This window comes from Biomphalaria glabrata, chromosome 2, assembly GCF_947242115.1.
Source record: "Biomphalaria glabrata chromosome 2, xgBioGlab47.1, whole genome shotgun sequence".
In the NCBI taxonomy this organism is placed as follows: Eukaryota; Metazoa; Mollusca; class Gastropoda; family Planorbidae; genus Biomphalaria; species Biomphalaria glabrata.
The window spans coordinates 20,838,494-20,852,386 of NC_074712.1; the positions used below are offsets into that span (position 1 = coordinate 20,838,494).

General features: G+C 38.1%; 1 protein-coding gene across 3 annotated transcripts in view; it reads right to left on the reverse strand.

The window, feature by feature from the left end:
• LOC106068638 (integumentary mucin C.1-like) overlaps positions 1-13,893 on the reverse strand; it is a 56,879-nt gene that overhangs the window by 11,206 nt on the left and 31,780 nt on the right. For 2 of the 3 annotated variants that reach the window (XM_056022044.1, XM_056022045.1), the window contains exons 5-9: positions 6,407-6,586; positions 5,990-6,061; positions 3,865-4,071; positions 2,028-2,240; positions 72-113 (exon numbers count right to left, since the gene is read on the reverse strand). In XM_056022044.1, coding sequence (XP_055878019.1) covers positions 72-113; positions 2,028-2,240; positions 3,865-4,071; positions 5,990-6,061; positions 6,407-6,586 — 714 coding nt within the window. The remainder of the gene's footprint in view (positions 1-71; positions 114-2,027; positions 2,241-3,864; positions 4,072-5,989; positions 6,062-6,406; positions 6,587-13,893) is intronic. The other variant, XM_056022046.1, reaches the window with a different exon arrangement.

Sequence of the window (13,893 nt, forward strand, 5' to 3'; positions counted from 1 at the left end):
GAAAAACTGGTTAAAATTGACCCAAATCTGTTTTAGTTTAGCTTTACATGTCTATACATTGTTTAGTTTACCTTTCAGACAAACATCAGAAACACTGTAATCACTTGACACTCCTAGGATAGTAATAAAATAAAAAAACACATTATCATAAAAATATAAATTGTGGTTAATATGTAACTTTTGTAAATAAAAGAAACATTTTAATGCAACATCAGTTACTAGTAGATACCTACGTAGAGGAAGTCTACCGCCAGAGATATTTACACCTGAGACAACTGGGTAGTTGTCGGCCACTCTATTCCCTCTGGTTTCCAACCTCCTCTCCCCTCTTCCAGTCTATATGCCAAAAAATCTTCCAAAACGTATACAATAGTGTCAAGACATCCCCCCCCCCCTTCTGTTGGGGTCCGGGACTAGAGTCCTGTTTACCCTTCCCCCTCCCACAGTACAGAGTGCAATCCTGTAGTACTGCACACATCCTTGAAGAGTCTGGAAAAGTTGCTATTTGTTTCGACTTTGTTCTATTTAGTTGTATGGTATAGTGCGTTGTTTTAGCTATGCTTGAAAGTACTTATATGATAGGACTTATGAGCGAAATCTCAAAACTACTTTTGTTGACTGACAAGACTTGAGCTGTTGACTCGATTCAACAGACAGGAATCCTACTCCTAGACAACCTTTTAGTCTTCTCAACGATTTTAAAAGGAAATTTTAAAATAAAAATCTCAAGTTGAAAACATTTCCTACAGATACAAAAGTTGATTTAGATTTAGGTTTTATTCAAGCATTTGGACAGCTCAGTCGGCCTTCCATCATGGACTTCAGTTCCAATGTTACTATAGATCTATCAAAAACTAATTATATGATTGATTCAAAATAATTAATGCATTTCACTAACTATAAGATTTTAAAATAGTATTTTTATATATTTATTAAAGTACCTCTATTCCAGTCATAACTTTATGGAAGTCGGGTGGACGAACCTTAACGCTGATCTCAAAAACGACCCTTACAATCTTTCTAGAAATTTAACAGTTGAAGTATATCGCTGAGAAAAGAATTACTAGCTCCTTGGCCACACATAGAAAACTCTAGTTTGACCGTTATAATTTTTTAAAGTAAAAAAAAACAAATAAATGTAAATTTAGCTTGACTACTCGACTTAGATCTAGAACCAACATCGGTTTTGAAAGGTCTATTGCGTTCTTGAAAGGACTATCGTGTTTAGGAATTTCCGAATTATTGGTTCAAGAGTTTAATAAATTGATGTTCAGGAAAATTGTGCGCATCGTCTTCTAAGTCTAGATTTAAAGGTCTAGATTCTAGATCTATATCATTGGAATTTATCATGATACAAATTTTATTAAATTAAATTTTAAGTTGCATGAAGTCTATTAATATATATCTAATCTTTGATTACATTTTTAAGTAATGTTTACGTAAATCTAATATAGGTTATGTCTAGATTCTAGATCTAGAAGCAGATCTAAATCTAAACTAAATCTTACAAGTTCTACGTGTAATAAACGTACCAATTAAGAATACATATCTTACACAATGCCCGCTGGCCTAATTGGTAGAATAGTTCGATCAAGAGGATGACGTTATCCTATACCCAATTGGAGCTAAAATATTGTAGGTTAAGTCAAGTTGTATTGCCTTTTAAAAAGTGTATTGTTAAATGTTTTTCTTGTTTTGTTTTTGTTTGTTTCTTTTACTCTAAGGGTTAATTTCAGAAGGTCAGCCCCACACCAATATATTATCTAGAGTTCTCTTTGGAAGTCCTACAAAATATTTTCTATTCCTGGACACCATATAAGAAATTGTTGACAGGTTCCAATTTTGTGTTCCAGAAGATTTACATTGAAACGTCTTGCTTCTTACATGTGTCCTTTCTCGACATGTTCCCAACATATTGGATGATCACAAAAGCAGGGAGGGTAGAGGGTATTGTGTTGAAAATAAAATTATAACCTAAAAGTAATCCGTTCAAACTTAGTGGTAGAAAAAAAAGGTTAAAATGTTACCGTCTGGTTTAATGTACATCGTGTAACCAGGCTTTGACGAGGTCTGCTCTATGTACGTATACAGTTGGCAGGTAGTGCCAGTAAATACCACAGCCCGGCACTGGGCCAACTTTAAACATAGCTCTTGGCAAGACGAGAAAGACTGTGTGAAAGAAAGTTGAGGGACAGTTTCGTCATTGGTATCTGAGATGGTCTGGTAGCAGCAGGGTTGACCTAAGAATGAAGGACACAAGTGATCTTGTGAAAATAAATCATAAATTTAAAAAAAAATTAGGTCTTTAAAAACATCACATTTTTTGTATCGACAGCTTCGGTTCTTCATGATCTAGAAACAAAACCCATTTCTAAACTTAGATTCCGGCCTAAGTGCTAGCCGACGTCTATTTGACATCTTTCCTAACAACCACTCTGATAACAAAATAATCGTATAGTCCAGTGGCAAAATTTCTTGCTGATTTCTGCCTGCCAGAAATGTAGAAAGACGTTGAAGAATTATTGGTCTAGAACCTCTAGAATATCAGGGGAGCCTCGGCACTCAAACTTTGTTTTGAAAATAGATCGAAATGTGAAATAAAGACATGCATTATCAGTAGTACATAAGGACCTTAAGAAAGATTTAAAAAGAAAGATTTATTATTGGATAGATTCAAGTGAGATGTGTGTCGAAGTGTGTCTTCAAAAAAGATTAGACCAGAGCGCACACTAAAATAATTATCTTCTACAAAAGTCTTTTTGTTTTCTGTGGCATTTTTTACGTCTCGAGAGACGATCTTTTCCCTTTGCAACTTCTTGTGTGACTAAAGAGGCCAATCCTTAATACACAGCTGCGATCGCAGGTTGGGCAAATGGAATCACCAGGCGCCGTTGCATTTTCACCCTTCTTTCTGCTTCTGTTGTGTATGGCATCTGCAATCCGAGACTCTTCCTTTATGTTCTCTCTCCATTGGCTTTTTGTTTTACTATCTCGAAAATAAAAATTTATGAAATCTTTCACTATTTAAAACTTTCCCCACAGATCCAGCAGTAGTCTCCGTTCGCACAGATTCAATAGTCTCCAGAACCTCGATTTGAATTTAGCGATACTTTCGGTTTCGTCCAAAGATTTTGAAGAGATAAAACAAAATTCTGTTACGGCGGCGGCACAACTCATAAAAATAGTAGCTAATAGAAGATCCTCATTCTTAAGTCCGGCCCCATGCAGATTTCTGTTGAACCTCAACTTATAGATGGCGGTCTGACTTTGTCGTATGCGCTTTGAAGTCTTTAGCTCAATCTCTGTCCGCTGTACAGCAAGACACTCGGACCAAGACGTAATCATTAGTTTCAAAAGAACGTCATAAATTTGGCCAACAAACAAACAAACAAACAAGACAGCAAACAGGCAAGCAAACAAACAATCAAACAAAATGATAGAAGTGTCAAAGAAAAAATTACAAACAAGAAACAAAAACTATCGAACTTTTAGAAACTTGTCCAACAAACAAACAAACAAAAACCGAAAAAAAATAAAATTTTTGTTCCATTATGCTGACGCTATGTTACTAATAAAAAAATCTTCTGTAAATTTAACCCTAAAGTTTGTCTTAGTAGTTATCTTGTGTTGTGTATTAACTTATCTTGTGTTGTGTATTAACTTATCTTATGTTGTGTATTAACTTATCTTGTGGTGTGTATTAACTTATCTTGTGGTGTGTATTAACTTATCTTGTGGTGTGTATTAACTTCCAGCTGTTTTAAAAACAGAAACGAAGAGACAATCTGCCAACTAGAGTGGCACTAATTGAATGATTAAATTAAATACATGAGGAAGTCAGAAACCATGACCAGGTAGGCTTACCATCAGGACAATTGATCTTTCTCCCAAGAATGCTGCCAGTTTGTGACGTCTGTTCAGGCGTGGTGGTAAACAATTTACAGACATTGCTGCTGTCCAAGACATAATGTTGACACTGTAAGACCAGGTCACAGGCAGTCTTACAGCTGCTCGTAGTCAAACTTACAATCTGACCGCTGGCGTCCGTGTTGCTTAAAATATTTCCATTGGCTAAGGTTGAAATATGTTTAAAAAAAAAAAAGGTTAGCAAAGCGCTATAGAAATCTAAACAAATTTCTTAATTAGAGCGGGGCATTAAGTGATTATATTATATAGGGTCCAATTTATAAACTTGTATATCTAGAAAAGATTTCAACTTTAAAAAAATGTCTGTACAGTCCCAGGCATGATATCACGGTTCTTGTTATAGTAACTATGATTCTATCAATAGTTTAGTTCAACTAAATCAGTCTTATTACGGTTGGTTGTTGTGGAATTGTGTATAGATCCACGCATTGAAGCACTAAGTGACTATTGAGATCACAGTGCGGACACAAGTTGTGAATCGATTTCTTCACGATAATTAGAAAGGCAGACAGCAGATCAGATGGTATCACACATTCTGAGGCGTCTATTTAAATTAATATTATTATGTCTGTGGTGCGAACATTACATAAAAGTCGTTAGCATGTACATTGACATATCCTCATGACAAACTTTTTTGTTTTAAAGTTCTCACATTTCACAATGAGCCGTAGTGCGTTGTAACTGTTTGTTCAAAGGTCTTCGGATATGGTCGTTTTGTAATGCAAGGTGATGGTTTCGGGAATTGGACGTTTTGTAATTATAATTACTATAATTACAATTAATATAATTAAATGTTCTAATTAGTAAAATAAAATAAATACATTTATATTATAAATTCAATTATTATAATTTTAACTTATATTTGGTAAGAGAAAAATGAACAAATTTACCTTCTCGTTTGTTCAAAATAAGTTCAGTAAATTAAATTTCAGCTTTTTTTTAAATTAATAAAACACACAAAAAAAACGATGTCTGATATTTATTTTGAATAATTTTTATTACGAGATTTTAAAAATAAAATTCCAGACAATTTCTGACATTATTCTGTTATTTAAAAAAAAGGAACTCATTTTTTTGCTCATACCGTATTTTTATTAAAAATATTTTTAAATAATTTAGATACATGCATTTTTAGCAGAGAATTTTGAGAAAGTTAACACACACACACAAACATTTTCATTGGTGGACCTTAAGTTTCGGAGATTTCTTGGTTCTGCAAATGTTGTCTGGAACTATTCCGTCTTAGACACAAATGAGTTCACCATAGTATTTATAATTAGACGTCACGTGGTGCTGTCATCATCAATAATTGTTCTGGTCTAAATAGCTGGCAGCTCCGTTTTGTGGTTGCCTCTTCTCTGTGGTCTGTGTAACTTATTTCTGTGGTCTGTGTAACATATTTCTCTGGTCTGTGTAACTTATTTCTCTGGTATCTGTATCTTATTTCTCTGATCTGTGTAACACGTTTCTCTGGCCTTGTAACAGGTTTTGTATTACTGGATTCTTTAGTCCTAACATTCCTTTGATCATTTCGTTGCATACCTCTATGATCAAAATCATTTGAAATATGAAAGATGTTAAAAAAATAGAGTTATAATAGATTTTGTTAATTTTATCGTGAAAATATTTGAAAAAAAAATTGTTTACCATTGCCATAATGTTTGGGGTTACATGTACCGATAAGTTAAATCATTACTAGGCTTAAGCACACAAATGATATAATAAGTTGTAAAATAATATAAGCACTCTATCAACATCGAATATTATGCACAAATAGAATTTACTATCCTCAGTTTTGATACTACATCTCGTCTCGCAAGAGAAGCATGCCCAAACCTTATGCAGAAAGAATCTATTATATTAAATTTAACGTAGAGAATGTAAATACACAATATAAATATTAGAAAATAAGTATACAAGTATATTGGTATATAGTGGCTTATTGTGAAGTTTAAATGTGTATTTTAGCAGTCAGAAAGCGAGGTGCTGCTATGTGCGAGTAAACTAAATCCAACCTTTCGTTTTGATTACATGGGCACAAGCGAAAAATGTCAAAGTTTACCTGCTGGTAGCGTGGTTACGACATTCGCTGACGTAGTTGATGATGTTGGCAGACTTTGTGATAATGGTGTAGCTGATGAGGATGTTGTAGATAAAGTTGTCGTTGGTGTGACTGTCGTTGGAATTGTTGTTGTTGGTGTAGTTGTTGCCGTTGTCGATGATGTGGTTGTTGTTGGTGATGTTGGTGTGGTTGCAGTTGGTGAGGTTGTCGATGTTGTAGTTGTTGTTTCTGTGGTTGTTATTGGTGTCGTTGTTAAGGTTGTTGATGGTGCTGTAGTTGTTGTTTCTGTGGTTGGTATTGGTGTCGTTGTCAAGGTTGTTGATGGTGTTGTAGTTGTTGTTTCTGTGGTTGGTATTGGTGTCGTTGTTAAAGTTGTTGATGATGTTGTAGTTTGCTCTGTCGTCGTCGTTGACTCACTTGATATTGAAACTGGTGTAGTTGTGGTAGTCGTTGTTGTCGTTAACGATGTAGTTGTTGTCGGCTGACTCGTTGTTGTTAGTGGTTCTGTAGTCGTTGTTGTTGATGTTGTTGTCGTTGTTGATGGGGTTGTTGTCGTTGTTGATGTTGTTGTCGTGGTTGTTGATTCCGTAGTAGTTTCTGAAAGTAGACAAAGTATAAATATAAAGTTACCATTTCTCTTCTCTTGTGATGCAACAGATGCTCGCAGTCCATCTAGATACCTAGAATCCATCTAAATACCAAGAATCCATCTAGATAACCAGAATCCATCTAGATACCCAGAGTCCATCTAAATACCCAGAATCCATCTAGATACCCAGAATCCATCTAGATACCCACAGTCCATCTAGATACCCAGAATCCATAAAGATACCCAGAATCCATCTAGATACCTAGAATCCATCTAAATACCAAGAATCCATCTAAATACCCAGAATCCATCTAGATACCCAGAATCCATCTAGATACCCACAGTCCATCTAGATACCCAGAATCCATCTTGATACCCAGAATCCATCAAGATATCCTTCTATAAATCTTATTTTCACATTTAAAAAGTCATCATCACCATCATTATCATCACTAACATCGTTACATGTCATTAAACTGTATCGGTGAAAGAAATGAGCGGCTTCTATCTGCCTTTTTAAATACAATAAAAGTAAAGGAAATAAGGCTCCTTGCACACCACACGGTTTGAACTTAAGAAAAAATAATGTAGAGTAGTGTAGCCCCAAAATGAAATCCCCCCAACCACAGTAGGGTAGTGCAATTTTGTGACTGATTTTTAGCGGCCCCCGAAAGGGGAAAAGACGCTATTAGTTTTGTGTGAAAATGTCTGTTCTTCTGTCCGTCCGTCCCGTTTAGATCTCGTAAACGAAAAACCCAGTGAAAATCCGACATCACAATATTTTAGACCATTCAAAGTTCTGAGGCAACGGCTACTTTTTTCTTTTCTGAAAGCGAAAAATCTAATTTTTTAAATCACTTATGCAAGCAGTTTTTTCATAAAAATACACCACATTTACAACTATTAACTATTAAGGCTCTTAATAAGGGGAAACGATCGTTTTCTATATTTTTAACACATTTATGCAAATGGTTGTAGATTTTTTTGACAAAAATTTTTGTTTTTATATTTGTATTGTTAAGTTATGTAAGTTCTGTTATACTAAGTACTATATTTACACACAAACAAAAGTTTACTATATTTTTAAAGAGAAAAAAATGATTTAGTACGCATTATAAGCTAGACATAATTTAAAACGAATAGTAATCTTGTAAACTGCATTTTCATCTCCCTACTCCACAGGCAATACACACTAGAATATTCTTTTCTTGAGGATTCGAATAAGAGACTGAGCCTTTTCAAAACATTTACATCAATTAAAAGACTTTAGTTAGGCCAGGGGAGGCGCGGTAGCTGAGCGGTAACGCGCTTGGCTTCCGAACCTGGGGTCCCGGGTTCGAATCCTGGTGAAGACTGGGAATCTTTAGGCACCTCTGAGTCCACTCAGCTCTAATGGGTACCTGACATTAGTTGGGGAAAAGTAAAGGCGGTTGGTCGTTGTGCTGGCTACATGACACCTTTGTTAACCGTAGTATTAAACCATTACTTGCCCAGCGCTGCCGTGGTGGTTTTGAGTTTATTAATCCCCTTCTAATGGGTTTTGCGGTTAAACTCTCCTCTTCTATAAAGCAAAAAAAAAAAAAAAAAAATAATGTAAACGACTGTCCCCTAATTCGAAGAGCATAGATAAGGAGGATTTTAATTTTAAAACCCCCTCCGAATTATTTTTTTACGATAAAACCCCCTCTTCAATAAAAGACTAAAGCATACATCAGTCTATGAGTGTAGCCAAGAGGAGTTTTGTGTTAAAAACCCCCTCATGCGGGGTTTGAAACTAAAAACCACTTCTTCATTGTAAAAAAAAAGCAAATTACACACACAAGGTTTTTAGTTTAAAACCCCCCAACAAATGGTTTTGACGATAAAAATGAAAAATGACTAAATGTGGCTCAACAAAGATGGCGAAGAGAGATTTTAGGAGTCAGTTATAGAGATTGGGTCTCAATCAAGGAATTCCTATGCCGAACTGTGAGTCGACCACTAAGTGAGGTTGTGACAGAGCGTGGCATGAGGTCTGCGGGACATTTTCTCCGACAAAATGAATTACGCATACCAAGAGTTGCAATGACATGGAGGCCTTTATGAGAAAAGCGCAAACAGGGATATTCTAGTAAAACTTGGCAATACGTATGCATGGAAGACCACAGAACAGTGGACACCAGGTGGGAAGAGGCTTCAGACATTGCCAATGACACATTTTTGAGGAGGCAGCTTGCCGCCCAATGCACCGAACGGCGCAGGACGATCTAAGTCCTAAATAAGTAAGAATAGCAGATTAGGTTTTAAAATACCGAAAATAGTTCCTGGCACTAAGATACATGGTGGGCACTAGACACTGTTCGTTCCACACGAGGAGCGTGGAAAAATAGAGAAGAGGAAATGGAGACATGATAGTGAATATCAGCTTTTTTTGTTGAACAAAACTAGATCTAGAACAAATTGACATTCTGTGGTTTGTGTGTGTTATTTATTTAATCATTAAACCCTTAAATCTATGTTATCATTAACCTGTTGAGTGTTTTCCTGGAATTTATAGCAATATATATATATCTATATACACAAAAGGCAAGGCGGGTAGAACAGTGTCATTTCAAAGCTCACGTCTACGCATCTTTAGCCGTGCTTTTGTTGTCTTTAGGTTAAGACCGTCTAATGTACGCACATTTATATTTAAGTAAAGATCGAACGGCTACCCTGGCCTCGCGAAGTATGAACGTTTTAGACATAAAGAACACGAGACAGAGCTTTTTCTTTCTCAACTGTGCAAAATAAAAAAAAAGGGATTTAAGGGTTAAAGACCTTTTCTCGGTTTTCCCATGTCTCTTTAGGTCTGAATAGTCTACAAAGATCGGTCTCACGTGTTATTGAACTCTGAGAACTTTTCAATATTCATCCCTGCCATGAAACTATTTTCATCTTCCCTGTGGAGATCTTGATTAAGAATTGTTGCATAACAATGTAGTTTTTGTCTACAGCAATACACGAATTAGTTCCGTTTCCATACTGAAACAGACAGGGATAACTTTTGAGATGGAATCTTTCATTTTTGCAATTTTGTGTACTTTATTATACAGCATTTATGAGCAGTATAAAAGTTAAGTATTCATATCTATTTCAGCCACACTCCTATATATATTGTAAATAAGAAGGCAGTGTAGTTTTGTTTTATCTCTAAGAATGAAGATCATGCAATTTTTCATGATTCGGAAATCCGAATACAATAGATATACATGTTTTCAAGTTACATGAAGTTAACTTCCTTCGGCCAGTCTATATTTATTTATGTCTATGGTTATATCTAGACTGAAAAAAACAACTTTACTTCTTCTAGCTACTTTACAATTCAACGCCCTGATCCAACTTTAAATTTTCATGACATTTTTTGTAGTGTTAAACAATCTCCATGTCCAGTCTATATCTAGTATATATAAGTATATGAGTAGTGTATATACATGTTTAAACAAGTTTAAACTGATTACATAAGCAGAAATCACATTTAGAATTTTTATATAGATTAAATAAAACAAGTACACACTTGACAGAAAGGAATGAATTTTGGCTTGACTTACTGACACACGCACTGGTCTCCATTTTATAGTATTTGAATAGAGTTAGGGTGGCCTTTCAGACTTTTAACATATGGACAGGTCAAGGTCTCAATTTGAAGTTTCAACAATAATCTTGTATATATTTAATGATTTTTTTTCTTTACCTATTTGTCATATAGCTTCACATAGCACATTCTTATCTTATATCCGAGACCCACTTCCTGTCGTAGTCAGTAATTAGTTACAAATGTACAACTGTAAAGAATGTGTTTGACGAGTATCGATACTACGCATGAGACTGGCCACCAGAATGTCAATGTCTACGTGTGTGTTGGTCACTATGATGTTGAATCGTACATTAAAGGGGAACTCTCCGATGGTTTTTCAAATTTGAGTTAATGTCATATTGAAATTCTGCGTACAAAGTTGTAATATTAAACATTTTACCATTTTTTATTTAAATGCTTAGAAACATTTATATTTAATAAATTAGCCAGTAAATTCTTGACATCTCAAAAAAAAACGGGGTTCTTTGAGATTTTCTTTTTAGGTTAGGCATACGTCACTTCCCTCAACAATACTGAAAGGGAAACGAGATTTGACCAATCGTATCGCTTCATTCTTACAGTAGCTGTTAGGCTGTTAGGCTTAGTGACGGCCTAGTCAAGCGCTATGGTACAGTTATATATAGATAGATAGATTTAAAAGCATTAGGACAACCAACTCGAGAAAAAAAGTACATTTTCATCTAAGCCCCTCCCTGTCCAAAGAAGTAGATTTATATAGATCGCAGGTCTGACATATTAAAGTCCCATGGTGATCAAGGCCAAGTGGATGGAGCTTGTTAAATCCAGGATGTCCAACCCAATGTGTGGGTACCTGGTTAAAAGCTGGATTAGGGTGCGCCAGAATGCGAGGCGCGCCCCATAAACGCCGTAGGCTCTAGAAGGTACGTTTCCAGATGTACGACATTGCATCTAGTCGCCCCACTGATGGCGAACTTTCTGGCGGTGAAAGTAACGAGTCTAGACAACCACTCATTATACCACAAGGTATTCGCGGCAAGCGTGACATTGGAAGCTAGCTCAGCGAACACGAGTTCCTGAGTAGGTAGCATTGATCCCACTTGAGAAGATCGAATCCAACAGTCTAACATGCAACCAGTTTCGCCCGCACTCGGGTAATTTCACTCACATGGCTTTACAAAATTTAACTATTAAACCCGAGTATGGGCATTACTCACTCGATAGGCCCCACTCTATCAATCCTAACGACGGGTTGATGTTCGATAAGTTAGCTACCGTCGTTGTTCTTCAAGATGTCCGCCCACTAAGCTCACCGATATTGACAGCAAAAACTAACCAAGGGTTGCTGCCGGGTGGCCAGCGCCCCTCGACGCAAGTCGAGCCAAGCCACCCCTCAAAAACCACGGACGGGGAAGTCGTGACCCCCATACCAAATGTGATCAATAAAAACTCGGAAAAGGAACGCAAGAGGGACGGTCCCTCTAGGCCCAAACATGTTAAAGGTACTGGGCAACTCAGAATCATATCATTTAATGCGAATAGGCAATTGCGACTCAAGAAGACTGAAATTGAGAGACTGTTGTCGGAACTCGAGGTTGATGCGTTCTTGGTGCAGGAAGCTGGCAACGCTGGTAGGAAACGGAGCTGTGTGCCCTCGCTCTCGGGCTTCACGGCCTTTACCTGTTCCTGTGTAAAATGTCAGAAGTTAGTCACTTTTGTCAGGAATCCTTTGCTTGCTCGTGTGAAGGAGGCCGCCTCACGGGGATGTGGTGAGACCGACACGCTCCTGGTTGAAATATTTAAAGACGGACAGAGATTTGAATGCCTAAATGTCTATAACCCACCGCGAAGTGTCCTTACACTCGATAACAAAAGCCTCTCCAGCACCAGAACGATAGTGGCGGGTGATTTCAATGCCAAAATCCAGGTTATAGGTTGTACAACAACCGATCTCTCGGGACAGAAAGTAATCGACTTATGCGACGGAACAAATTTGGTTCTCCTTAACGACGTTGATTCTCCAAACACATTCATTCACTCCGGGCATGGAGGGGAATCGAAACCAGATTTGTGCCTGGTGTCTACGGATATAGTAGCTAAGAGTCGACTAGACGTCCTGGGGACTTGGGATCGGATCATCTGCCGCTAATGGTCTCAATTGATCTCGGAACGACAAAACAAACAGCCTGCCCTAGACGTAAGTGGGTGTACGCTAAGGCGGACTGGCAACTTTTCAGGAGTTCATCGGATGAGCTCCTGGAAAAGCTTGATATTGATTTTGAAAACATTGACGCAACTTACAGCCTCTTTGTGAAGGCCCTTTTATCTGCGGCTCGTAGGGCCATTCCGCGAACCAGTTGTAAGCGCAAGTACCGGTCCTTTTGGTCTCGAAAGTTGGCACGTCTTGTCCGGCAACGAAAAGCAGCACGAAGAAGGCATGCTAGACAAAAAAACAGAACTACAAACAGAGACGAGCCTACAATAAACTCACGGCATTGGTAAGGGATACGGTGTCAGAAGAATCGCTTAAAAAGTGGTCGGAGACTTGTGCGAACCTGCACCTCGCGGATGGACGGCAGGCATGGAAGTTATTAAACAACTTGGCTGGAGTGGGGGAACCGAGGGTAGCGGAACCCCTGCAAACGCCAGGTGGCCCTGTTATTACTGACAAGAAGAGAGCGAAGGCTTTGAACAAACATTTTGCTGGAGTCTCCAAAGCACACAAAAAATCTTCCGTGTCGATGGCCCTTGACCGTGTTAGAAGAGCCAATGAAAAACGCAAATGGGTCGACGGCAAGGCTGGGACGGAAACATTCTCAGAGCCCTTTACCATGATGGAGGTGGCTTTCGCGATCAAAAAGGCTAGACTACACAAGGCAGTGGGGCCAGATGGCATCAGCGCTGAAATGCTAAAAAATCTTGGAACGATTGGCCTCCTAAAACTTCACGGCTTACTAAATCGGACATGGACTCAAGGGGACTTCCCTAAGGCATGGAGATTGGCTACCATTGTTCCTATTCTTAAAAAGGGCAAGAATGCAAACAGCCCTGAGAGTTACAGACCAATTTCCCTCACATCGTGTGTGGGGAAGGTTGCGGTGAGAATCATTTACCGACGGCTTACGTGGTACTTAGAGTCCCACAATTTAGTTTGTCAGGAGCAGGGTGGTTTCAGACAGCGGCGTAGTGCAATGGACCAGGTTACAGTCTTTATGCAAGAGGTGGCAGACGGTTTTCAGAGAGGCGGAAGGGAGAAGAAGGGTGAGTCGACACTCGCGGTCTTTCTAGATTTAAAACAGGCGTACGATAGAGTCTGGAGACAAGGCTTGCTACTTAAGTTGATGGACCTTGGGGTAAACTCCAATATGTACCGGTGGATCAAAAGCTTCCTAAGGAACAGGTTAGTTCAGACACTTTATGGCGAGCAACTGTCAAATAAGAAGGTACTCGAGCAGGGGTTGCCTCAGGGCTCGTCACTCTCATGCACACTTTTTCTGGTATTCAACGATTTGACCAAACGCATAGGGTGTCGCTCATTACTTTTTGCGGACGATTTGCTGATCTGGAAAACTGGGAGATCCGCAGCCGCTCTAGCTGCGGAGATCCAACGTGACCTAGTCACGATTTCCTGCTACACACGATTGTGGAATATGGAGGTAAATTGTGCGAAAACAGTCTGGACCCTTTTCACCCTTGGCAAAGATATCTACAAAGAAAAGATTTCTCTCTCAATCAATGGTA